Source organism: Caretta caretta, chromosome 1 (genome assembly GCF_965140235.1).
Source record: "Caretta caretta isolate rCarCar2 chromosome 1, rCarCar1.hap1, whole genome shotgun sequence".
In the NCBI taxonomy this organism is placed as follows: Eukaryota; Metazoa; Chordata; order Testudines; family Cheloniidae; genus Caretta; species Caretta caretta.
Window position 1 is genome coordinate 10,012,313 of NC_134206.1, and position 26,901 is coordinate 10,039,213.

Below are 26,901 nucleotides of genomic sequence, written 5' to 3' on the forward strand. Positions count from 1 at the left end.
CTGGCTAGCCATATGTCGTGGATGGCTTACGCAAAACAAATCCTGCATCTTGGCCGGGGGTTAGACTAGCTGGCCCTTGAACCCTATGGTTCTGCGACCTTGAACTTCATTCGCTGTCCCGGGGGTGAAAGTAAGCGGTACGAGCCGGTACACGGCTTTGAGCCCCGTCCTGGCAGGGCTGCTGATGGGGGGGGGGGGCAAAAGGGGCAGCTGCCCCAGGGACTAAAAGGGCCTGGTGCTCTTCAATTGCTGCCGGAGCCCCGTGCGGCATAGGCCGGGCAGCACTGAAGGGCTGGCTGGGGAGTCTGGCCCCAGCCCCCGCCCCTTCCGCCCGAGGCCACCCCCATTCTGGGGGCCCAGAGCCACCCCCCACACCTTGCCCAGGACCGCTGCCACCCTGCGTACCGGTAAGTCCTTCAAGTTACTTTCGCCCCTGCACTGCCCTGTGGGAAGCCAGGGCAGGGCGGTGCGGGGTCTGTGCCCACCCAGGCCTGACGGCAGGTGGGGTGCGCTCGTGGTATCCCGCGTCGCTGAGGAGACGTGGTACCGTGTGCACTACCCAGGGCTTCCTTCACAGCCCTGTGTGTTGGCTTATGAGAGCGGCTGGTGCCTTCCTCCTGCGCATGGTGGAACTAACCTTCTTCTCCGTCACAGGCCTAGCAGCTTAAAACCCATGTGGGCTGCACGGATCGAGCTCCCCAGCCACACCCCAAGTGCGTTTTCATTCATATTCTCCTCTTGCCGACCACCCGGGCTGCGTGTAGCTCAGATTGCAGCGTAAACGTACCGGACGCATGGGTGCTGCCCGCAGTGCATAGGAACGGCCTCCTGGGTTGGACCAATGGTCCATCTAGCCCAGTATCTTGTCTCTGACAGCGGCTGGTGCCCGATACTTCAGAGGGAATGAACAGAACAGGGCAATTATGGAGTGATCCATCCCCTGTCATCCAGTCCCAGCTTCTGGCAGTCAGAGGTTTAGGGACCTGAGCATGGGCTTGCGTCCCTGCCCATCTTGACCAACAGCTATTGATGGACCTGTCCTCCGTGAACTTATCTAGTTCTTTTTTGAACCCGGTTATACTTTTGGCTTCACGACATCCCCAAGCAATGAGTTCCGCAGGTTGATTGTGTGTTGTGTGAAGAAATACTTCCCTAGGTTTTAAGCCTGCTGCCTATTCACTTTATTGGGTGACCCCTGGATCTTATGGGTAACTAACAATGGGGCCGGGATGTCAGTTGAGCCCATTAGTTGCTACTGGGAGACTCCTGGCAATAGCCGCCCCATGGGGCTCAGGCTCTAGGGTTTGTTGTGGGAGGCAGATGGAACCTGCTGGGCCAGCTGATTGAGAAGACACTGGCGACCTGGCTAACAAACCTTGGTCGCATGCATCTAAGCCTGCAGTCACCAGCTGGGACTGACCCAGGGGCTTCATCGCCAAAAGCAGGGGCTCTGACCACCTGAGTCCTTCCCACTCGGTGGTAGCGGGGTCTGATCCTTGCTGGGACCAGCCAATCCATCACACTCTGCCAGTGCCAGAGATGGGACGGGAGATGTGACTCTGCTAAGCCGGGCCACGTAGAGGGATGAGTTAATGTGCTGAGCCCAGGCCCTCTGCCTGGCCATGCCAAGCATGAGGGGTGGCACCTGCTGCCCGGTCACTGATCCCAGGAGACGTCCGCCCTCACGGTTTCACCAGTTCTCCTTTCTCTCCTCCAGGAGGCGCACTTCTCTGAGGTGAATGCAGTCAAGTTCAGTCCCAGCTCTGGCGTGCTGGCCACGGGCGGGGCCGACAGTCTCATCAGGCTCTGGAACGTGGCGGGAGGTACGGCAACGGGCAGTGGGCTGCTCCTGGCCAGAGGCGTCGAATATCGCGCCAAGCTGTAGGTTAAAGTGGGAGTGGCATTGCCAAGCGGGAGGGCAGCTGAGATCTCACTTCCTGTCTCAAGGGAAGCCCAGCTAGCCGGGTGGGAATACCCTGTCCCAGTGTGGATCGGGCTTGTGGTCCGCTGAGCTGCAGACAGCCTGGTGCAGGGTGGTGAATCCTGTCATGTCAGTGACTGCCCCCACTCCTGCAAGGGCGTTGAGTCCTTGATTCATCCTCCTGTGACCGCCCAGCCCTTCCCTGCCCCCTCTAACATGTGGGGAGCCTCACTTTGCTGCAGCCATGTCTGGGGTGGAACCCATCAGCTCCTAAACAGAACACAGCAATACAATTTAGGCCAGCAAAGAGGAGCGCGGTGGGAGGCTCTGGTTTGGCCCACCTTGTCATGCTGCAGGCTACGGCGCGCGCGGGTCGTGTCCCAGGTCTCAGGCGCGGTAGGAGGTGCACGCACGGGCTGATTCCAGATGGCGGGGGTCTCTGGGTCAGGACACTGCAGCGTCTGGCCTGGACTTAGCTGTCACTCCGTCCCTTGTTCTAAGCGCCTTCCCGTCAGCACACCCAGAGCCTTTCCTTTCCCCTTCCCGAAATCTCCAGGGGCATTTCAGCCCTGGAAACAGACCCTGTCCTGACGGCTGGACACCTGCTGCTCACCTAGGGCTTCCTTTCCTACTCCACTTTCTCTGGCAGAGCCATGAAATTCAGACCCAAGCATCCCCCAGGTCCCGGGTGTTCTCTGCTTAGAGACATAGCTATGTAAATAACCCCCATTACACAGAGAGGGAAACTGAGGCACAGAGAGGTCAAAGACTCTTTTTTTTAAAGTGGCCTCTGACTTGGGGTGCCTCCAGCTTCTGCGCCATGGGATTCTCGCAGCTGCCGAGCGCTCGCAGGGCCTCAGAGGCTCAGGAATTGGCATTGTCTCGGCAGTCATTACACCTCTCCGCACAGCCCCGGGGCTAATCACCGTGCTGTTTGTCTGTCTGCTCTCAGGGAGGCTGGAGAGCCTGCAGACCTTGGAAGGGGCTAGCGGCAGCATCACCAGCATCGAGTTTGACCCGTCGGTGAGTGAGGCGTTGCTAGGCCAGCCCTGTTTGGAGCTGCTGGTGGGCCTAGCTTGGCTGGGACCGTCCTGAGCCAGGATCCCGGGACAGAGGCAGCCGGGGGCAGCCGCAGCCCTCGTGCTCAGAGCATGGCACATCTGCCAGCTCTTCCTTTCTCTTCTCCCTGCCAGCCGCCTCTCTCAGCTGTGGGCAACCAGCTCTTCTGTGATGCCATCGGCTGCCCAGGAAGTGCTCTGAATAGAGGAGCCCCGCTGGGGTCTGTCTCTGGTTGGGATCAGCATGCACTGGGGGTGCGATGCAGCCCGCAGGAGCCTTTGCACGGCGTGGGCACTAGATGGGGGCAGAGAGAAGCCATCTCTTGGCTGGCCAGCGCCTGGTGGGCCAGGGTAGCCAATGTTCTTCAAACCTAGGCTTTCTTCCAGCCCCCAGCCGGTGCTCGGGTGTTAGCTGGCAGGGGTGGGGGGTCTTTCGAGAGCCTCGTTGACTCCATGAGCGGGAAGGGGCCGGCTCCCCCAGCTTTGTGAGCGCTGGTAGCTCATCCGGCGCTGTCTGGGAGGGTCAGGCCGTGCCTTTGGGCCGGGGCTGTCCACTGGGAGGTGTGTGAATGGCCGGGAGGAAAGCAGGGTTGGTTGTTTTCACCCAGCCCCAGTGGTGACAGGAATGTGTCAGGAGCGTCGTAGATTCCAGGACCACTGTGATCCGACCTCCTGCCTAGCACAGACCATGCAGCTCCCCGCAACTGGCTCCTGTTTGAACTAGAGCTAGATCCCTCCCAGTGCGCTCACCCCTACCCACCCCCTGCAGTGACACTGGTCCTGTGCTGGCCTCTGTTCTCCCATGGACTGAGCCGGCAGGAAGCGGGGAGGGTGGGGAGAGAGGGAGGGGGGAAGGGGCAATGAGGAGACAGGGCTGGCCAGGAAGGGGGCACCCCACAGCATGGGAAAGGGGATGAACCAGGGGACGAACCGAGGGGGAGAAGGCTGCAAGGTAGATGGGGCAGGATGCGGGGAGGCAGCTCAGGTGGAAGATCCAGGCTGCCTAGATGATCACATTGGTCTCCACGTGATCAGCGGGCTGCAGGCCCTCCCGGGGCCTCCTCACTCTAGAGAGGCAGCGGCTGAATCCAGCCTGCCCCGGGCACGGCGAATATCCCCACCACAAGGAAAAGCAGCGGGCGGCTTCTGTGCAGGAGTCGTTTGTCCTGGTCTCAACCGGAACGAGCGCCCCACGGCGAGGCACGGACCACGCTAACTGCACACACGTGGCATTGCCAGATCTCTGTGATGCCAGGTGCCGAGGACCGGTGGCTCTGTACGCCGCCGAGGGCAGGACTCCCCGCTCGCGCTGCAACTCCCCGGCCTATTCCTGTCAACTCCCTCTTCCTCCTCTTTCAGGGCTGCCAGATCTTGGCGGCGGCGTACAACAATGCAGCGCAGCTGTGGCGTATCGGGGACTGCAAATCCAAAGTAAGTGCCGCGGGGTCTTGTCTGGGTCCCTGCTTTTAGGGAGGGTGTGTGTGGGGGGGTGAATATCCCCTGCCAACCGGGGAATGATCCAGACAGCTACGGGAGATGGCAAGGACTGAGGGCCGCCAGGGATCGCCCCCCCGAAGTCGCACATCCGCTGGGTTATCCGGGGGTGGGTGTCGTGCCCCCCAGTCTCTCACAGCTCCTTGCCGATACCCTGAGGATGTTCTTGTGGCCCCAGATCTGCCAGGCAGGGTATCCTCCCAGCAGGTGGCCGCAGCTGCGTACCCGGTCACATGCTGTCGGCAGGCAGAGACACTTCTGGTCGCCCAGGAATACTTTGAAGATGGATCCTGTGAGCTCTCTTGAATTTAGTACGTGTGGGAGGGGCCTACAGGAGGCAGTAAACTGGCCCCACTCTGATCAGTCAGTGCTGGCATCCCCATGTGAGAGGGGGAAACTGAGGCATGGAGCGGTGGCGTGACCTTCCCAAGGCTGCCAAGCCCATCTGGGGACAGAACCCAGGAGTCCTGGCTCCCATGCCTGTGCCTTATCCCCAAGGCTATCCTTGCTGCATTTTACGCCAGCAGAGAATTTGGCCCTGGGTACCTGCCAAGGGCTTGAGACCATCAGGTGGTAGGTGCTGTGTGACTGCAGAGGGCCTGGCTCTGCCCCCAGCACCCGGCAGGGAACGAGAGCAGTGCCCAGTGGGTGGAGGCTGCGTCGTTCCCCCAGTGTGGTCAGTGGGTCTTCAGAGGCGGTGAGAGCCTGGCCGTGCTCTTGGGACCATCCCCTGGGGCCAAGCTCCCTGTCGCTGGTCGCCCCCTCTCTGCAGACAGGGCTCCTGGGGCTGAATGCAGTGACCATTTGTAACCCGTGGGACCTGTCTGTGCTGGGCCGGGCCGCCGGCAGCCCCGCACAGATGGAGTGCGTGGGAATAGCTCGCTGCCAGGGGGTGCTGCCTTGGCACTGGGTAGCCCCGAGGGATGAGCAGCGAGGGAACACGGCTGGGGGCAGAAGGGAATTCCTGGTAGCAGGGAGATGCATGCACCACCCTGTGTCCACCTCCCCTCTCCCCCCCGGCCTGTGCTCCCACCAGTGGGGGGTGGGTCAGCAAGGAGCTGGCTTGAACGCTGGTGCGGGAGGGCAAGCTGGGTGGGTGGGTGGGGGTCTTCTGTCATGGGAGGGGGGCGACAGATGGGGGAGAGGCAGGATTCCTGCAGGGACGGAGTCGCGTTAACGTGCCGGGCTGCCCGGTGGTTTTAATACCGGCCCTCCTGTGCCCGGTGCCCCATGCCTTGCAGCTGGCACCCAGACCCCGCTGGGGACTGCGCTGTCTGAGCCGGCAGCGACCGGCATGACGCACCGTGAACCCAGGGCCTGGTCCTGGGAGGAGCTGCACACTGGAGATCCCGCTGGCTTCAGGCAGGGCCGCAGGCGCTTGCAGCCCAGGTCCTCCAAGGTGTCTAGGCTCCTAACGTCCGTTGAAACCCATGGGAGTTGGGAGCCGAGATATCTGGGAGGCTCTGGGCTTCGGTGCCTCTGGGCGAGGCACGGGAATCCCCACCCAAGTCTGGTGCGATCGTTTGAAATGGTTCCCGGCCCCCCGGCCCCACTGCAGCTGCTGTCAAAGACCCCAGGGCCAGCTGCTCCGCTGGTGTAAACTGCGAGCACTGCGCTGATTCGCCCCGGTAGAGAATCTGGGCCGGGAAGCACACGGGGCCGTCTTCCAAGCCCCGCCGGGCCAGCGGCTCTGGGGTTAGGAGCGACTGTCTCTATTCGTGCATCTGTGGGCGGAGCCTGAACAAGAGCCCAGCTGAGCCTCCCCACGCGGCTCCCTGCTGGCATGGTGCCGGCCCCTCGCACCGCCCGTGCGTCGCCAGTTAAGCTTTCAGGGCTTGGATTTCAGCGACTGTCTCCAGGCTGCGCGGGCGGATCGGTCCCCTGAGAGCAGCTGGCTGGAGCTGCCCGCGACGTTCGGATCAAGGCTCCGCGCCCCTTTCTGCAGGGGCGGCTCAGCGCTGGGTTCTCGCAGCAAGCCGGCGGCTGGGCTCCCAGGGCTCGGTGGGCAGCTGAGCTGAGTCTAGAAAGTGAGGGCGTCAATCTCAGCAGCCCTGTTCCTGCTGGGGCGGATCGGGGGAGGCGCTTCAAGCCACGTTGGTGCACCCTGTGTCCTGGAGCCATGCGAGTCTGGCTAGGGATTTGTTACAACAGGACTGGCTGGTCCCTGGCGTAAGCTAGAGCAGCCTCAGGGCGGTTCCATCTCGCTCTCTGCTTCCCATGAAGCCAAGAATAGCTGTGCCCTCTAGCTGTGCCCCTGAGCCAAGGGCTGAAAGCAAGTCCTCCCACCAGCCAGGAAAAGGTTTCTGCCCCCTTCATGTCGTCTGGGGAACAGAAAGGAGCTGTAGTGTAACTAAGAACTAGGTCCCAGGGCTTCTGCCACTGCTTCCAAACCTAGCCCGCCTATGTAGGAGGAGAAGAAAGACCTGGGTGTCTTCGTTGATCACGAGATAACTATGAGCTGCCAATGTGATGTGGCCGTGAAAAAGGTTAGTGCAGCCTTAGGATTCATCAGGCGAAGTGTTTCCTGCAGAGACAGGGAAGTGTTAGTACCATTATACAAGGCACTGGTGAGACCTCGTCTGGAATACTGTGTGCAGTTCTGGTCTCCCGTGTTTGAGAAGGATGAATTCAAACTGGAACAGGTACAGAGAAGGGCTACTAGGATGATCCAAGGAATGGAAAACCTGCTTATGAGAAGAGACTCAAGGAACTTGGCTTGTTTGGCCTAACCAAGAGAAGGCAGAGGGAAGAGATGATCACTCTCTCTAAATACATCAGAGGGATAAATACCAGGGATGGGACACTAGATGGGGAGGCTCTGAGTTATTACTGAGAATTCTCTCCCAGGTGTCTGGCTGGTGGGTCTTGCCCACATGCTCAGGGTCTAACTGATCACCACATTTGGGGTCAGGAAGGAATTTTCCCCCGGGTCAGATTGGCAGAGAGCTGGTGGGGTTTCGCCTTCCTCTGCAGCCTGGGGCATGGGACACTTGCAGGGTTAAACTAGTGTAAATGGTAGAGTCTCTGTAACTTGAAGGCTTTAAACCATGATTTGAGGATGTCAGTAACTCAGCCAGAGGTTCGGGGGTCTATTACAGGAGTGGGTGGACGAGGTTCTGTGGCCTGCAATGTGCAGGAGGTCAGACTGGATGGTCAGACAGTGATTCCAGTAAGGGGCATGATGGTCCCTTCTGACCTTGAAGTCTAGGAGTCTATGTATTGGGTTCATTATTTGGAATTGCAGAGAGATTATAATGTTTTAAGTAATTTAAAAAAATCCCACAATCCATTTCAGTTCTGCAGCAATTCCAGCAGGGGGCAGCGTTGGGCTCTTGTTCTCCGAGTCCGTGGCTGGCTGGCTTTTCTGTAACAGGGCCGCTGTGTCTCGTTTTCCTTGTTTTGATTTATTTTTTAGAATTCGATTATTGGGAAGAAAATAAAATAAAATAAACCCCTAAACCCCTTCACATCCCCGGCTGTTCTGTTGTCTAGGAGACGCTCACAGGCCATGCAGACAAAGTGACGGCTGCCAAATTCCGCTCCACCCGCCACCAAGCGGTGACGGGCAGCCGGGACAGGACCGTCAAAGAGTGGGACCTGGGCAAAGGGGCCTGTAAGTAACTGACTCTGTCGGGCGTAGCGTCCTGTGTCTCACCAGCAACCTCCGCTGGGGGCGTGCCGAGTGTGTTTGCCCCTTGCTCTGTAGTGGCACCGGATTACTATTGTATTGCAGTAGGGAGGTTCACCGAGCGAGAGGCAGTCCTTGCATTAACGAGCTTACAATCTGAGTGGGGAAACTAAGGCACCGACTGGGGAAGTGACTTGCCTAGGGTCACACAGCAGGTCTGTAGCAGAACTGGGCAGAGAAGCCAGGTTCCTTGACTCCCAGTCCCATGCCTTAGTCCAGCGGCTGTTACACAGTTACGGCGGCTACCAGAGATGCCCCTTCAGGTCAAGACTTGTGCTTTGGAGCAGAAGGTTCTGGTTTCTAGCCTCAATGCACCATGTGGTTCCACCAGGACCTCTCAGGTCTGGCTGTGGATCTTTTACAGCAGGTTCTTATGGACCCTCTCTATGGTCTTTGTGTGGAGTCCTGGGTTAATAGTCTCGAATTGTTCTGGGCCCACAGCAGAGGCAGCCTGCCCTGTGTGTCTTGGGAAAGCAGGCTAAGTGACTGTTTTGATTACAGTAATTCCCCAGGCTCCGATCCCCATTGGGGCCCGTTGTGCTGGCCACCACGCACACAGGGAAGAGACAGTCCCTGCCCCCATGGCCTTACAGGCTAAAAGTCACGCCCTGGCCGGGGGGTGGGGACGTACCATCCTCACGGGCTTGCATGGCGATGAATTGCCTCGGCTCTGTTACTTACATGCAGTGGCTTTGTAACTGGGGCTAGCGGCCATGGAAAGACGAGGGAAAGGAGCAGCCACGGCTGATCACCTGACGGCCCGAGACTCATGCTGGCTGTGCTTTCCTCCATTGGATGGATGAAATGCCACCCAGGGAGAAGAAAAGTTCTGGCTGTCCATGGCTGCATGGTGCAGGCGTAGGAGGGGGAGTGTGGTCTCGTGGCCAGGGCACAGGACTCAAGTCGGGGGCCTAGGTTCAATTCCCAGCCCTGCCACCCACTGGACAACATGCTCCACTGCCCCGTGCCTCAGTTTCCCCGAGGGAAATGGCCTCTTGAGGTCCCAGTTGGGGGCATTGTCCTGGGCAGTGAAACAAGGAGAGCTTCTGCCCCAGGGAGTTCACACGCTGGGATTAGGACAATCTGGAGCAGGTGGATCAACAGCCTGGGGGAGGGGGACCGAAGCTGGCTGCCTTTGGGCTGCTGTATTTGCAGAGCACGGCAGGCCTCAGAGGAGGGTGCTAGGAGCAGGCAGCACCGTGGTTACTGATGTCCTCTGGCCCTCCAGCTGTGGCCATGGTGAGAGCCAAGTAGCCACCTAGCTAGTGTAGACGGTTGGGGGTGCATCCCCGGCATGGCGGGCCGGTGCTGGGAGTTTCGTGCCCCTTGTCTTTACGCCCCTCGCCTGCGGGCACAGAACTGCTGGGCCTCCTCTCTGTGGGGACCCCCTCCCCCCGGGAAATCTGGGGAGCTGCCGGAGTGGGGGCTGTCACGCCAGCCCTGGACTTCCCCTATCCCTGGCTGCGGGTTTCCACCCCGTTCTTGGAATTCAGCTCCGGCCTTTCCAGCCCTGGGGCTACTAGTCACATTGCGATCGCCCTCGAAGAGCCATTAGATCAGGGCCCCGTTGTGCTGGGCACTGGCCAAACCCACAGCAGGAGCCGAGCCAAGACGTAACAAGGGGGCGGTTTGAGGGTAGCCGTGGTTTGGCCAGGCCGGCCTGAGCGGGGATTGCCCAAGGCACCGAGCCACCCAGAACCTTCTGCTACCTACCCCAGGTCGCAGCCCACTGGGCCCGTCCCAGGTGCGCTCGTCATCTGGGATTTGAACTTGGGTCTGGTGCCTGGGACGCAATGCGGGCCCTGCTCCCCTGTGCAGTGTGGGCCATGCCAGGGAGTAGACGGGTGGTGCTGTCTGGCACAGTACTCCCTTATGAACGGTCAGTGTTCTCCCTGTGGGTAAAGGGTATTCTCTGTGAGGTAGCACGGCCCATAGCAGAGCCCCCGGTGCCCTGGCACTGGCCCGCCAGCCTCGCCGCCCCCCCAACCCTAATCACTCACAGCCGTGCTGTCCCCGCAGGCTGCAGGACCATCAACGTCTTCTCCTACTGCAACGACGTGGTGTGCTGTGACAATGTCATCGTGAGCGGCCACCACGACAAGAAGATCCGCTTCTGGGACAGCAGGTGACTCCCCTCCCTTGGCGAGGTAGCTGCCAGGCAAGGAGCCTCAGCTGGTTAGGCCACCAGCTGGGCCCCTGTGGTCTCTGGCCCCCTTTGCTTGGCACTGGGGAAAGAAGCAGGATAAAGCGCCATCCTGCAGTTCTAGAAACACCTCCGTGCCCAAATTCAGACCTGTCTACCCTGGGGTCAGCTTGCCCAGTGAGGGCGCTGTTCATTCTCCCTGTTTCACAGATGGGGAAACTGAGGCACAGGCTAAGTGTCTAAGCCAGGGGCTACAGAGGGAGTTGGTGTTGGAGCCGGGGTTAGAACTCAGGAGTTGCTCGGGGGCCTGTGCTCCATCCGGTAGGCCTTGCTGCCCCTCAGTGGGCTGCTAAGCAGTTAGCCCCCTCCTGGATATTGTCAGACCGGCCTTTCCGGGATGGCCTGGTGGTTACGGCTGTGGACTGGAACTGGGGAGATTCCTGGCTCCCTGCGCAAGTTGCTCAATGTCTCTGTGCCTCAGTTTCCCCTCTGAGATCTTGGAGATGCGTTTTCCCTGTGGGGCCGTGTCACGGAGTCCCTGGGCGATGCTCTGGAACTGCTCCCCATGAAGCCAGTCAGGACTCTGGGGCAGTCGCCTTTCTGTGAGCAGCCTGTCTTCAGGACACACAGCTCACACAGCTTCCACCTTCCTGGGTCTGACCTCAGAGCATTCAGCATCCTCTGCCCCTCCGTGCGCTTTCCCCCAGCGAGTCCGCTCAGGCGGGGCTCCTGGGGAAGCCAGAGGGTCCTGCACCCCAACTTCGCAGTCAGACGTGACTCTCAGCCAGCCAGTAAAACAGAAGGTTTATTAGACGACAGGAACATGGTCTAAAACAGAGCTTGCAGGTGCAGAGAACGGGACCCCTCAGCTGGGTCCATTCTGGGGGGCAGTGAGCCAGACAACCACGTCTGCACTTCACTCCATGTCCCAGCCAGCCCCAAAAATGAAAACCCCTCCAGCCCCTCCTCCTCTGGGCTTTGTTCCTTTCCCGGGCCAGGTGGTCACCTGATTCCTTTGTTCTCCAACCCTTCAGCTCTCACCTTGCAGGGGGGGAAGGGCCCAGGCCATCAGTTGCCAGGAAACAGGGTGTCGGCCATTCTCTGTGTCCAGACCCCTGCACACACCTGCCCTCTAGGGCTCTGCAATGATCATACACCCTTACTCCACCCCCTAGATACTTAAGAACTGCATAGGGGAAACTGAGGCACCCCCACAATATTCAGAGGAAACATTAAGAACAGGCCCACTTCGTCACATCTCTCCCCCCTTCGAGATCGAACTGAGCGGGGTCACTTTTCCCGGTGACCTGGGGAAGTTCGAAGCCACCAATGTTCCCATGGATGCCCCAGCATCTCTCCCATTCCTTGGTAGGAGTTACACCAGGCCCTTCCAGTTTCACGCCCTCCCTTAGGTCGGGGGTGGTCGATAGCACTAGCAGGCTGCATGTGGGAAGGTTTCTGCAGCCCATGCCCTTTGGCCACCCCAAAACCCCAGGGGGTCAAACTGGGATTGGGTTTTCTCCCAGAGCTCCAGTCTGGAGGGCTGCAATTTGGGCTCTCTTGGTTAAGGGCCCCCATCTTGACCTGGGCCACATACTGTTCACTTACAGAACTAGCATGGAGACATCCCTTTCCCAACAACCTTGTCTCCCCAACAAGCTGGCCAAACACAGCCACTTGGTTATAGGACGGTATACCTTTCTTAATAGCTTTCACTCCCTCTGAGACCTTCTCAAAGCTCTCCACACTGGATCTTTCAACAGGAAAGTCAGTGGATCCATTCACAACAGAAAATTTCTGGCTGTTAGGAACTGAAACTTTCTTGATTAAATCACTTTCACACCCTTCAGTGGCAGTAAACTGCTTGCAAAGACTCCATGAGGATTCCTTTCCCGAGGGCTTTTTTATGCAACAATTCACCCCCTCCCAGAAATTCTGCTCTTACCCTCTTTACCTAGGGCTTGCTCTAGGGGAACACTTTCCTGAGCAACTACAGACTCTTTCTGGGTCTCCCTTACATCCAGAATCACCTCTGGCCCATCAGGCGGATTCCTACACAATCCCCTTTCATGCAAACTTACAGACTTCCTAGATAAAAGGTTAGAAGCATTCTCCTTCCCTTTGCCACACACAAGTTCAGGAATCTTTTCCTTCTTGCTACAGGTTTCCACACCCTCAGTAGGTTCCACAATCACATCACCTTCCTGCTCTCCTTGTGCCCTGGCTAGGATCTCACCCTGATTAGACAGAGTTGCTACACCCTTTCCAACAACACACTAGCAACAGGCAAAATACAAGCACCAGAATTGTCTGGTCTCGGGGATTTTACATAGACCCTAACTGGATGCGACCTAGTTACAGGGCCATTCTCCCGAGCAGACAGAAACTTAGGACCCTTCCCTTCCTGGGCTTTAGCTGAATCCAGAACCAGCTCTGAGACAACTGCATGACCCTCAACCATCACAGGCTGAAAGGCCCCTTCTGTCTGCTCCACAGACCAAGAAGAGCCGGACACACTTTCTCCTTTACCAGACACACAGGTTGGGATCTCATTCCCTTTGTCCCAGCACACAAGGCTGGTCACAGACAACTGCTTGGAGATCAGGGTAGCTCCCTCCATAGGCAAGTCAATACCCCTGACAGACAGAGACCCATTTCCTTCACTGTCCCAATTCTCCACCCAGCTAACAGGTAAGGTCCAGGGACTCTCATCTTCCACTCTCCTCGCCTTCCCACCCTGCTGACTGGACACAGCCATCAGCTCACAAGGCTGCCTAGGCTCATCCAAACTTCCCTTACCAAGCACCTTGCCACTCCCCACAGATCCCCTGCCCTGCCTGTGTCTCCCCCCACTCAGCTGGGGTCTCAGCTCCCACTGTGCTCAGCACTGCCCTTGCTGTCCCAGTGGGGGCAGGCCACTGCTTTCCTCACTGCATCAGAGCCAGCGAGAGTCCCCAGTCTGGTGTGCAAGGGGGCAGGGAGCATCTCTCTGTCCCACCGAGTCCCAGGGGTCTGGTTACAGGCAGGCAGGTAGCCTGAGCCTAGCGGCTCCTCCCTGCTGCCAGCCAGGTCATCTGCATTTTCACTGACCATTTCCCTCTCCACCGATTGGTTCCCTGGATTCAAATTCAAACCCTCGGCAGTTACAGGAGCAGGGCCTGGATCCTGTCCCAAAGAGACACAGTCCCCCCACAACAGGGTCTCGCAGCTGGTGTCCTGGGGCACCCCAACGGCCAGCCAGCCCCACCCCTCCTGGGTCTGCACAGGGATCTGGGCCATAGGCAGGGCGAGGGGCTTCGTCCCTGGGACCCTCACCCAGCTCACACAGGCCCTCAGCCTCTGAGGCTGCACCACCCAGGGTCTGACACCAGTTCTCTCTGTCCCAGGATCTCGCCACCCCAGGAATGTCTCCCCATTGACCATCCCCTTCCGCTCCCACTGGGGGTCCGAGGGGCCTGACCCCAGGGAACTCCACACAGACATATAGGTTGGGGTCAGGAGTGGGAGCCTGTCCACCTCCCCACCCATCTGGCTGATGGAGTCTGTGGCCTTGGGACCCAGCAAGGGAGCTAGACACCGGGGTTTTCCGCAGGGTCCCCCTGGTTCAGATCTCCAGCCTGCTCAAAGGCAGTGAGGTGGGCATCCACACACCCCCCCCTTAACTAGGGGCAGCAATTTAGTCTCGAGGTTCCCTGCGGAACTGGCCCCCCGGGATCTATCCCCACTCACCCCGGGGAGGTCCCCTCGGCCTCTCCGCCCCACCACCGCCAGTTCATCCTGCTGCTGCTTCTGCAGCTCTTTCTCGGGCTCTCGCTGTCTCCCACGGTCCTCTTGCTCTCTCAGACTCCGCTCCAATCCCGTCCGTCTCGATCCCCCGATGGGGAACCCGATCGTGAAGACCCCCGTCTGGTCGGGGACAGGAGTCTTGGCGATGCCTGGCTCCCGCTCCAGCTGCTCCCAGATCCTGCTATAGCCCCAGTTGGGGTCAGGAATCTGTTCCTTAGAGCGATCATCCTCCTCCAGCTGCACGATTAACTCTGCTTTGGTGAACTTTCCAACGCTCAACCCTCTCTTTCTGCACAGGGTTACAATGTCCTTCTTAAGGAGACGGTGACAGGCCATCACTCCGCTCCTCCCAAGTTGTTGTGGACTCACAGGCCCGCTCCCCACGGTTTCCAGGGAGAACCCCTAGTGTGCCAGCCCTTCTCGAGGTCACCACCTCTTTGCCAGGGTCGAGCTGCAGACTCCTCCGCCCCTTGGACTGCTCGCTGCAATCCCCAGGGGAACCCTGTTACTGCAAAGTCCTTCTCGCTGGTCACACACTCCCAGGGGTTAACCGCCCCCCGAAACCGCTCCTCTCTGAGCCTTCAGCAGGCCTGGTCCTCGGCAATCCCCCTTCGTGTTACTGCTCCCCAGTCACTTACTGCAGGAAGCACCATCCACGGGGTGCAGTACATCCCACCGCTGCCACCAGTTGTCACGGAGTCCCTGGGCGATGCTCTGGAACTGCTCCCCATGAAGCCAGTCAGGACTCTGGGGCAGTCGCCTTTCTGTGAGCAGCCTGTCTTCAGGACACACAGCTCACACAGCTTCCACCTTCCTGGGTCTGACCTCAGAGCATTCAGCATCCTCTGCCCCTCCGTGCGCTTTCCCCCAGCGAGTCCGCTCAGGCGGGGCTCCTGGGGAAGCCAGAGGGTCCTGCACCCCAACTTCGCAGTCAGACGTGACTCTCAGCCAGCCAGTAAAACAGAAGGTTTATTAGACGACAGGAACATGGTCTAAAACAGAGCTTGCAGGTGCAGAGAACGGGACCCCTCAGCTGGGTCCATTCTGGGGGGCAGTGAGCCAGACAACCACGTCTGCACTTCACTCCATGTCCCAGCCAGCCCCAAAAATGAAAACCCCTCCAGCCCCTCCTCCTCTGGGCTTTGTTCCTTTCCCGGGCCAGGTGGTCACCTGATTCCTTTGTTCTCCAACCCTTCAGCTCTCACCTTGCAGGGGGGGAAGGGCCCAGGCCATCAGTTGCCAGGAAACAGGGTGTCGGCCATTCTCTGTGTCCAGACCCCTGCACACACCTGCCCTCTAGGGCTCTGCAATGATCATACACCCTTACTCCACCCCCTAGATACTTAAGAACTGCATAGGGGAAACTGAGGCACCCCCACAATATTCGGAGGAAACATTAAGAACAGGCCCACTTCGTCACAGGCCGTGGGTGCAGTCTGTTAATGCTCAGAGGCCGCTGTGTCCGTCCCGCTTGGGGCTGGGAAGTGGTGCCTCTGGGACGGCTCGTCTGGGCCTGGCCCAGGTGTGTGTGGGTTCCAGTGGGACGATGCCAGCTGGGGCAGCGAGGCGCGAAGGGGGGCCTGGCGCACTCGGTGCCTCGTCCCCCCTGGCAGCCGCAAGGGGGTGGGATGGGCAAGACGGCCGGCGTGCACTGCAGCGGACGGGTCACAATCCAGAGTGGCTGGGGGTTTGGCTGCTCACCCGGCATCCGAGCGCATCGTCTCCCCGGCTCAGCGAGTCGGCGCTAAAGGTGCCACGTGTCTTGCTGCCATGTCTCTCCCTCCCCTGGGCTATTCATACCCAGCGGGCTGCCCACTGGACATCCTGGTGGCTCCCCGCGCCCCATGGGGAGGGCTCGTCCATTCCCTAGCAGCGGATCTGTCCGGGTAATTAACTCCCGCAATGGAGCCAGGCGGTTCCTAGATCAGCAGGGACAGAATGTAATTGACGGCCTCTGGCGTGTGGGAGTCCTGGAAGCGGGGATCCGAATGGAGCACGAGGGTGGTTCTGAACCATGTGGGTCTTCGGGAGCGGGCAGCCCCTGGCTGGGTTAACAAGCCCCTGGCCCGCTGTGCTCTAGGGGGCCCCGATGCACAGAGGTGATCCCGGTCGAGGGGAAGGTCACCTCCCTCCACATCAGCCAGGACCAGATGCACCTGCTGAGCTGCTCCAGGGATAACACGCTGAAGGTCATCGACCTGAAGATGAACAATGTCCGGCAGGTGTTCCGGTGAGCGGCGGACGGGACCCTGACCTAGAGAGCCCCGAGTCCTGCTCAGGCACCCCTCCTTCATGCCCTGATCTGTCCTAGCAGCTGCGGATCGCACCAGTCCTCAGGCTGCTGATAGGAGGGTGTTCTCCGGGGGAAACTGAGGCACGGGGGGGGGGCGTGACTTCCCCAGGGTCACCCAGCAGGGCTGGTGGCAGAGTCGGGAATTGAACCCAGCTCTACGTCCTGCCCGCCCACAGCCCGAAGCACCCTCACTTGGGTGAAGTCGCCCCTCCAGAGCCAGTTGCGCTGCTCCTCCAAGAGCCTGAGGGGCGACGCTGGCCCAAATGGGTGATGCCACCCCAGTGTCCTCGGGGGCTGGCAGAGATGCTAGTATTACCCCGTCAGAAGAAGCTTGCGCCATCCCGTGTCTGCAGCTGGCTGCCCGGGGCTTGGAAGCCGGAGTGTTGGTGTCGGGTCCCTGAGGTTGCAGGGATCTTGTGTCCAAACCCAGAGCCTGGCCCTTTGCCCCACAAGCCAGCAGCTCTCCCCAGGGCAGCTTGTACCGAGCAGCGGAGCCTGTCCCCGCCCCGTTGTGGGTCTCTGAGCCCCAGCCCCAGGCGTGTCCCTAGGGGAGCTGTCGCCCTTCGCGAGGGAGCGATGCACGTTGACCAGGGACGGTTTGTGTCTGCAGGGCCGACGGCTTCAAGTGCGGCTCGGACTGGACGAAGGCGATCTTCAGGTGAGCGGGGGTGGGGGTGCTGGCTGTGCCTGGAGCTGTACACATCGTCGCGCAGGCTTGGCCCGCCCGCAGGGTGATAAAGGGGACACCTCCCACAGGGGGTCACTGGGAGGGGGATTCCTCGCACGAGGGCACATGGTTATGAATGGAGCTGCAGATCTGCAGTGCCAAGCCCTGCCCATCTCCTGACGCGGTCTGGGCTATTGTGAGCTCCGGGGTCAAGCAAGAGAAGGACCCACAGTGCCAGCGAGCGGGGTCTAGTGCAGGCACATAATGGGCAAGCATCCTACCAGCAGCCCAGCCAGTGCCCCTCGCCCCCCCCCCCCCCCCACAGACCCTGCTGTCCCAGTCCTGGGCCTCCCCACCCCCGGCCCCGCCAGTGCCCCTCGCTCCTGCCCCACAGACCCTGCTGTCCCAGTCCTGGGCCTCCCCACCCCCGACCCAGCCAGTGCCCCTCACCCCCGCCCCACAGACCCTGCTGTCCCAGTCCTGGGCCTCCCCACCCCCGGCCCAGCCAGTGCCCCTTGCTCCTGCCCCACAGACCCTGCTGTCCCAGTCCTGGGCCTCCCCGGCCCAGCCAATGCCCCTCGCCCCCGCCCCACAGACCCTGCTGTCCCAGTCCTGGGCCTCCCCACCCCCGGCCCCGCCAGTGCCCCTCGCCCTTGACCTGAACTCTGCTCACACCCCAGTCTGTGGCTGCGTCTGGATCTCAGTGTGGGAAGTGTCTCTGACCCTGTTCTCCCCATCACCGCAAAGCCCAAGCTTTGGACAGGGTGGGATCTGGAGGCCGAAACGGGTCTCGTTGTTCCCCTTTTTGGGCTGTATGAACCCTACCCAGTGATTCTTCCTTCCCCCAATGCCTTCACCCTGCTCCTGACCCTGACCGGCGTGCAAGCAGGCCCCAGGTGAGCTCCCCCACCTGACCCTGGAGGAGGAATCCCAGGAACCAGGGGGAGCCCCTAGGAGCTTGCTGGCAGCTTTCCTCGTGGGCAGCTCCTCTCGCATCCTGCCAAGAGCAGGGCCCTGCGTTCTCCTGGAAAGCCACAGGGCTGCTTTCCACCGCGTGGACTCTTCAGCTGGGGGGTCTGCCCTGCCACTCCAGCCCTGCTCCCTTGCCAGTATCAGTGGCAGTCACCGGCTCTCCAAGCCTCCCATAGGTGGGTTTGCAATGGCTCTTCCCCGTCTCTAAGCCAGGCAGCTGGCTTCATGCTGGAGAGCAGGCGGGCCGGAGGAATCGGAGCCCTCTCGCCCCGGGCCGCTGATCTCCTGGGCTGGATCAGAGGCTGCTATCGACGTTCTCATCTCGTTAGCAGGGCAGCTCTTCGCCCCTGGGGGATGTGCTGCGGGCTACATGGGGGGAGGAGTGAGCCCATGGGCTTAAGGAACGCAGTGCTAAGCGGGCCCTGGTGGGCATGCGAATTTGACCTCTCAGGTGTCCCTCAGGAGCCCACCACTGTGATGTCTGAGCCCCCCTGCCTCCGTCCACCTAAAGCCTCTGGAGGTCCCAAGCCGGCAGCACCCAGTGCAGACATCCCATGGAAAAGGCCCATTGGCCTGGTCAGTCCCGCTCCCTGGGGCCAGGGCAGGGTCATCCCTACAGGGGTCTGCCCCACGCCGCTCCTGGCCGCAGCTGGCCTCCCAATGGGCAGCCTCAGGACTGGCAGGGGAACTCTGCTCTGCCCCGTACACGAGGTGGCGGGGTGGCAGGGCAGCCGAACCTGGCCAGGAGCCGGGTCCCCAGCTCCTGTTCCGTGTTAAGGGCACCTAGCCTCGCGCCCCCTTTGAAAGCCCAGTCCCGGGCAGCGGTTTTCAGGAGCACGGCGCCCACTTCTCACCCAGCACCCCCCAGCTTCCCGTCGATCCTGCCTGCGGTAAAGAAACGTCCGCAACTGGGCCTGCCTCTTCCTCAACGCGGCCCTCGGCTAACAGGAACGAGCTGGCTGGAGCCAGAGACTTGCCGCCGAAGAGCAAGGATCTTGTTCCCTCCAGGATCAGGCAGGCGCTGACCCAGGAACAGAGCTGGCTGGTTCATCCAGGGATAGCTACCCTCGCTACAGAGCTAGCCCCGCCTCCTTCCTGCGGGCTTGGCAGTGATTGGTCAGGAGGGCCCAGGACTGGCCAGCAGGGGGTGCTGCAGGGTGTTAGGGGGCTTATTCCTTCATCCACTCACTTCCCTGGTCCTTCTCGCATGAACAGAGAGCAACAATACCCCAAGTCCGAAGGTGCAGACAGTTCAATGTTTATTGGGGTGAGCTTCCAGCAAGCATGATTCCAGTTTCCTTCCTTTGTGTCCCCCTTCCCAGCTCTGACACCACAGAGCCTTACACCTGTGTCCCTCTTCCCATTCCTGCTCTTAGCCAAACATGATTCCAATTTCCTTTCCCTGTTCCCATTCCCCCCCCACACACACACACCCACCCACTTCCTGATTGACTGCAGACTATATAGTAAAACTTGAGTTCTGCTTAGCTATGCCTTAACCAGTCATTTTCCTGAAATTTAACTAACCAATCCTAACATATTGTAACATGATTATGTAACCAATTATATCCCACCACCTTAGTTTACACCCAGCAAAATTAATTATACCGCAGCCAGGGACAATCACAGAACAAGACAGAGTTTATACAGACAAACAATAGCAAAGTGGGAACTATAATGACAAAACAAAACAGAAATGAGGATTTCACATCCCAGCTATTGATAAGTGAGTTCTTGCCAGACAGGATGCTATCAAACTAAGTTTCCTTTTACATCTTCTAGGCTCTTCCCTTTCTCTGGAGGCGATGGGCATTATCAGGACAAGATTGTATTCCTAACAGCCCAATAGCACCTTCTTTCAATGTGACTAGTTTGGGATGTGAGGAGGTGACCGGTCACTTCCCAGCTTATGGCTGCCTCTGTTGCTTAGCCAGAGATCTCAGCCTCAGAACAGGACCTCAGACTGTCACAGTAAGAGAAGGCCCTTACACCAGCAGACCGTGATTTTGATTCTTTCTTTTATATCTCTATAACTAGCCAAGTGATAAGAATACCCCTAAATTCTTAAAAAGAAAAGGAGTACTTGTGGCACCTTAGAGACTAACCAATTTATTTGAGCATGAGCTTTCGTGATGAAGTGAGCTGTAGCTCACGAAAGCTCATGCTCAAATAAATTGGTTAGTCTCTAAGGTGCCACAAGTACTCCTTTTCTTTTTGCGAATACAGACTAACACGGCTGTTCCTCTGAAACCTAAATTCTTAGAGTATAGGCCTTTACAGACAGGTCTGAATATCTATATCCTAACACAGGGCAGGAGGGAGGAGCATTGGGAGGGCTGTGAGTCCCCCTCCCCCCAGTTGTTCCTGCCCCCTTTGCCCCCCAGAGTGCTGAGTTAATGTCTGAACAGAAACATTATTTTAGCCTTTGACATGGGGTGGGAGTTTGAGACTTGAGGAAAAAGGGGCCAAACAACCAGGGCGCCCTGAAATACCTGACACGGGAAGAATCCCTGGTTCAAAAGGCCAGAAGATCTGTTTAAAATACATAAATTCCCAGGATCCTTTGCCCCCACTAGGCTGCAACCATCTGGGCCCAATCCTGCATACATTCCTGGGTCCTCTGTGTCCGCCCAATCCTATGTATACTCCCCGGATCCTCTCTGTCCATCTTGGGACTGATCCCACCAAGCTGTGCCATTGTGGTCCCCATCCTGCGTAGTGCTGAGCACCTCTTGCAAGGGGCTGCTCCCCACAGCTACCCATTGTGTTTGTGGGACATTAAAGGCCCTCTCCCCCCCCAGGATTGGGCCCTTCTGTCTTACCTGTGGCCCCTGAGGCCGGGTGAATGGCTGCGGGGGCAGAGTGCATGCGATCGCCGTGATTCCCCGGGGGCCATTCCCGTCCCGCAGCGTGTGACAAGGGCATCCCAAGGCGTTGCTGGTTCAGACACAGTCTGTCCTCTCTGATGGTTTAGCAAAAGCCAAAGGACCCTGCGTTAGCCCCCTTATCTTCCCTGAGGACTGGGGCTTGCAGTGCCTCTCCGGCAGCATCGCTGCTTGCTGGCAGGGCCGGGGCTCCTGGAGCAGCACCCTGCATGGCAGGGAGCGATGGATCAGGCAGTGCATCCCTGCCCCAGCCCGCCCGGGATTGTTCCTGGCTGTCCTCCGGCACGTGGGCCGGTCCACGTTGAAATCCCTGGGGAGACTGTCCCTGGTTCCAGTGGATCGGCCAGCGGGAGCCGTGCTGAACTTCGGGTCGGTGGTGCTGGGGGAAATGGGCTGTGCCAGCTGGAGGAGCTCCTGTCTGAGCCGGCACAGCGGTGCCCTCTGCCGGTGCAAGCAGAACTGCGACCTGCAGACCGCAGGAGTGGTAGGCGTCCCCGGTGCGACACCTCTGCACCTGGCGGCGGCAGGGGGGCCGGACCCGGGTCTGTGGAAGAGCAGGGTCAGAGCCAGGACTTGATCCAGAGGAGAAAAAGTGGTGAGCGGATGATACCAGCTCCGGTAGCTGCTGGTGGGTGGCCACTGTGCAGCGGAGTAGTAATGTAGGGCCTATATTAGCCTCGAGGGGGCTTTGGGCTGGATGCCCAGGTAGCAGCCGGGCCAGCGGGTACGTTTCCACTGCGAGCGAAGGCAGGGTTGTAGCACGGGAAGGCGCAGCTGGGCTTGCTTTAATCTAGCTAGCGTGGGAGACGACAGCAGTGTAGACGGGGTGGCTCGGATGAGTAGTCGGAGCCTGCAGCCAGGCTCCCTGGTGGCTTGTTCTCTGTTTGCTAGCCTGGGCCACCATGCCCACCACTGCTGTTAGCGTGAGCGAGCATGCAGTGTAGACGTACCCAGAGGCTACCCAATTCTAACACTGTCGATAGCAGCCTCCCCCAGCTTGGAAGCTAGCGGCCCGTGTGGCAGCTGCTCAGTGAGCCGTGCTGGCTGCCTAGGGGAGGGTTCAAGGTGTCGGTCTCAGCCTCCGACCCCCTCAGGGGCTGGGGGTTTGGGTGATGAAAGGGTTGGCTCTCTCCCTGGGCTGGATGGGCACCGCACTGGCAGGGCCTTCTCCAAGTCTCTGTACATGCCCCTTCCACCAGTGCCCGCCCAGGTGCCATGAAGTGCCATTCTCTGACCACCCAGGTGCCATGAAGCCCAGGGAGGTGGGGACCCTGCTGATGGCTGGGGGCAGTGGATTCCCATGGGGGTTCAATGGGACTGCGAGCATTGTGAACACTGAGCCTCGTGAAAGGCCCCCCGAGTCTGGGCTGGACCCTCGTATTATCTGCCCTTCTGGGGCAGGATTGTCCCCTGCGTGGTCCGTTCGCTCCCACCCCCTTTCCTTCCCCTCCAGGCCAGTGTTGCAGGTTCCTTACGGACCCGTTGCCGGGGTCTCTCAGAGATGCTACGGCTTGTGAGCTGCACCCAGGCAAAGGGCCCGGGGCCAGGCTGTCTACAGCGGGGATGCTAAATCACCCAGCTCCTGCCTCTAGCTCCCTGTCCAGCACCGTCAGTGGCTGCATCGCACGCTCTAGGTGGATGGCTTCTGCTTGTTGTCGTGGCTATTCTGCTGTCCTTGTCTCCCACCTGCTGCTCAGTTTATTCCCTGGCTGTACTTCAGGGGGAGAGGGAGGTTCGTGAGGTTCTTTGCTGGTGCCTGCGGGTGAAGAATGAACAGCCTGGAACCTGGGCTGCAGCTACCCTTAGTCCGCCCTGGGCTTGAGGAGCTGTGGCCATTAGAGACTCTAAAACTCTCCAGCCCTTTTGGTTAAGCAGCAACCTCCTGCAGCAGGGAGTTCCACAGATTTGCTGCACTCTCTCGTCTCAATGTACTTCTCTGGATGCAGCTCCCAAACCCTGGAGTGGATTCTGTGCCCCTCTGGACTGGAGTCCCTATGTCATGTGCCAGTATCAAAGAACCAGCGGAGGAGTCTCTGCATGCTGAGCTTACACTCTTCTCTGTTCCTTGCCGCCCCTCTAGCCCTGATAAGAGTTACGCCCTGGTGGGCTCCTCAGACGGCTCCCTCTACCTCTGGAACATGGAGAGCGGGAAACTGGAAACGATCCTGTCTGGGGAGCACAGGTGACGCTCCGCTGGCCCCTAGGGCGGGTTACTGTCCTAAAGGGTCGAGGCTGCGTGCATTAAACCAGCATCCTGGGTATGGGGCAGCCCCAGAGGCATCAGAGGGTCAGATCAGGAGGGAGGGGAGCCTGCTGGGACTGCTCCCATGGGGAAGGAATGCAGAGCAACGGCCCAGGCGGGAGCAGACCAGGCTCTTGGGATACAACCAATCAAGGTGAATCTGGGGGAGTGGGCTGGCCGGGGCAGGGAGCCTGGGGAAGAGGCTTGGTAGAAAGGCCTGTCTAGGGCACCCCAGACGTTCCTGGAGGGGTCCACATTTTGGGGGAGGGGTGGATGGATCCTGTTGCAACCCCTGCTCAGCCAGATCCTGAGAAAACAGAGTGCAGGGTTAGTGCACTGGACGCTGGGGAGTTTTAGAGAGTGGGGGTGAAACTATTTCCACCATAATGAGTGTGTCATGGGGTCCTGACAGCCCCCACGGATCCCCCCCTCCCTGCAGGCCTCTGTCTTCATCTCCTTTCCAAGGGTCCTTGCGGGGGAGCAAGCAGGACCAGAGCCAGTTGTGCTGCAGGCCGTACTGTGGGATCCTCCCCATGCCCACATCCTTCTCCCCTGGCCCCGAGACTTGCAAGGGGCAGTGCTTTAATCCACAGTGGAGGCTTTACAGATCTGTGTGCTGGGTGATTGAGCTTATGCTGCTAGGAAGGAGGAGAGGGTGACCCAGTGGTTAAGGGAGGGGACTGGGAGCCAGGACGCCTGGCTTCCGTGCCCTGCTCTTCCACCAACTCAATATGTGATCGCTTAACTGCTCTGTGCCTCAGTTTCCCCATTTGTATAATACTGTTTCTTACAAGGTTATTTTAAGACAGAAGCCTTGCCAATATACCAGTGCTATTAGTGAAAGCACCTCTTAAGAATAATAATAGCTAGCTCTTATAGAGCACTTTTCATTCAGAGCTCTCCAAGAACTTTATGAAGAAGATTAATATCCCAGATGGGGGAAACTGAGGCATAGGGAGATGAGGTGACTTGCCCAAGGTCATCCAGCAGGCCAGTGGCAGAGCCAGGATTAGAACCCAGATTTCCCAACATCTGTGCAGGTGCTCTTGACACTAGGCCTCCCTGCCTCCATAGTACCTTGGGTAAATCAGGGGTCAGTTGGGGTAAATCAGGGGTCAGTGAAGCTGTGCTGGTTTATGCCATTCACAGATCTGCCTCCTCAGTTGACTGTCATACTATCTCCATCGTTCCTGGGGTAACTGCTCCTCTTTCACTGACGGGAGAGTGGTGTGAGCACAGGACTAGGAGCCAGGAACTCCTGCGTTCTACTCCGGCCCAAGCCCTCCAGGGCTTTGGCCAAACCGCTTAACTTACCCGTGCTTCAGTTTGCCCACTGGGTTAACAGCATCCCTACCCCCGTGGCACTACTAGAGAGCCCTGTATGGGAAGGCCGGATTCTTATTAGCGTCCTGTTCATTCTCCTTGCCTGTGTCCTTGTCCCTCATCCAGGGCCTCCGTGAATGCCGTGGCCTGGTGCTTCTCGGGCCGGTGTGTTGTGAGCGTGGACCAGGCGAAGAAGGTGGTGCTCTGGCAGTAGTGCTCAGCGTGATGCCGGCCTGGGGAGGAGTCCAGAGGGGACACCAGCCCTACTGTTCAGCTTCCCCAGACAGATGCAGCCCAGGGCTGCAGAGTGGAAAACCCCCTGGAGGGGCCGGGGTGGGGTTAGAAGCCGCGTCTGCTGCTCTCCGAAGACCTCTGCCTTCTCCAGCAACTCAGCCCCCGAACTGCAGCCGGGGCACTTAACAGGGCGCTGACATTTTGTAAAAGGAAGATTAGAAAACCAAGGGCAAGTTTTCTATCTCTGACCGCCGGAGCGGGAAGCTGCAGGGCCAGCGTCCGCAGGAACGGGCCTGTGAAGGGCAGAAATATCCACCGGACTCCGGCTATGGGACATTCGGGAGGGGGAGGAGCAGTTTGTGCCCAGCATTTAACCCTGTGGCTGGGGGTGACCTGCTCACTCATGCATCTAGGGGCCTGGACTCCATGGGGCTGTCCACCCTCCATTGAAACCCGCTGTCTGTGGGACCCAGGCGTGAGGACTCGGCGTTTCCAAACCTGCTCTGGAGTGCCACTCTGCATTGTCAACCAGAGCTGGGCCTCTCGGCCATGCTCACGCATCCACACGGCCCGACGCCGCGCTTCTGACTTGGGTCTGCGGCCTGAGCTGCGTCCACACTGCAGAACGATGGGGCCTGGAACCGAGTCACAGCGGGACTCGGACTCTGACCCATCCCCCAGCAGGGTCCGAGGACGCAGTCCGGAGTCCTTGCTGACCCAAGTCAGGCTCGCGTGTGTGGACAGAAGTGGAGCTCGGCTCCAACCCGAGTCAGAGCCTGGGCTCAGTGTGCAGTGTAGACATACCCAAGGGGTTAATGAGCCGGGTCTCTAGGCTCTCCTCCAACCCCAATAATCCACCCTGACCAATCGGTGCCTCCCACAGGTGACTAAGGCTAACTGCCCGAGGGGCAGAGGAGTGAGATCCTGGACCCAGTGCAGTCTGTGGCCAAGCTCCTGTTAACTGCAGTGGAACTAGGAGAGGGGGCTGCTTTGGGAATAAGGGATCGCCCCTTGGGACACCATCTCCATGGCTTGGGCAGTCATGCCAAGCCAAGAGCCATAGACACCAGCCTTGTGGGCTCCAGGCACGGTCCCTGGGCACTTTTCCCCTATTGTCTCCTCTCCATCCCTTCCTGCCTCTGCTAGCTGGCTCTAAACTGTGCCTGGGGTGGGTCCAATCCCCTGATCTGCCCTCTGCAGAGGCTTTGCCTTTAATGATCCCAGAGGGGCTGTGCCTGGCTCAAATGCAGGGAGGAAGGGGGCTGTGGTTGCTGATGGATTCAGTACTCTAGCAAAGAAGGCATCAAATACAAGGTTCAGCCCGCCCAGTGCTCGGTGGCTAGGGAGTTGCCCGCCCCCTGATTCCACACGGGCAATGGCAAAGCAGGCTCGGGGGGAAACCCGATCCCCTGAGTTCGGCCTGCTCTGCCACGCGAGCCATGGAGTTCGTTTGTCACCCCAAATAATCTTCGTGCCTTTTGAGCGTTTGCCGGCAGGGGGAGAGGCCCCTGCTGGGAGCGCAGGGCACGGCCCGTGGTGGGTGTGTGCACTAGGCTCATCCGGGTAGAGATGCCCCCGCCGTGTGACAGATCGTGCCATGGCTGTACGGCTGAATGGGCAGGGCATGGCCAGGTGGGATACACGTGCAGCCGGCTGCACCAGGCAGGTCATCACCAGTCCTGCTGCTCAATGTGCACCTGCCATGCCACGGGGCGGCGAGACCTGCCAGGGCACTTAGATACATCTGGCTAATGCCCCCCCAACTATGCCAGGCATTGGCCGTGTAAGGTTCCTAGGTCAATGGCAGGGGAAGGCCCAGTAGCGGACATGTGTCTAACCCTACCACTCCATATTCTTCTCTGGGACTGTAACGTCATGGCAGCGGGGTCCTAGGAATACAGCTTTAAAACACGGTCTGGATTTGTAGGCTGTTTCTTTTCCCCGGGCTCTAGCTCGCCGTTTGGTGCCCAGCCTCTTGCAGGAGAGACCCGGCAGCTCCACAGCCAGGCCGCCCACCGAGGAGTTACTCACAGCTGTTCTACGGGGCTCGAGTGCTCCTCAAAGGCACCGGTTTCAGTGATCCCAGAATTGACGTCCTCTGGCCACAGAACAGGCAGAGTGGGAACGCAGCCTTCCCCCACCGATGCACCTTAGCCCTGACCTAGAGAGATCGGGTCTCCCTGCGCTGCTGTGTG

The 26,901-nt window shown here is 59.3% G+C and overlaps 1 protein-coding gene across 1 annotated transcript in view; it reads left to right on the forward strand.

Annotated features, from left to right (window-relative positions):
* ATG16L2 (autophagy related 16 like 2) overlaps positions 1-26,620 on the forward strand; it is a 60,795-nt gene extending 34,175 nt beyond the window's left edge. Inside the window, exons 10-18 of the mRNA XM_048838690.2 lie at positions 1,718-1,823; positions 2,874-2,944; positions 4,339-4,410; positions 7,966-8,086; positions 10,181-10,286; positions 16,171-16,320; positions 16,994-17,041; positions 22,988-23,089; positions 24,599-26,620. Of these exons, the coding sequence (XP_048694647.1) occupies positions 1,718-1,823; positions 2,874-2,944; positions 4,339-4,410; positions 7,966-8,086; positions 10,181-10,286; positions 16,171-16,320; positions 16,994-17,041; positions 22,988-23,089; positions 24,599-24,686 (864 nt within the window). The 3' untranslated portion in view covers positions 24,687-26,620. The remainder of the gene's footprint in view (positions 1-1,717; positions 1,824-2,873; positions 2,945-4,338; positions 4,411-7,965; positions 8,087-10,180; positions 10,287-16,170; positions 16,321-16,993; positions 17,042-22,987; positions 23,090-24,598) is intronic.
* The last annotated feature ends 281 nt before the right edge of the window (positions 26,621-26,901 follow it).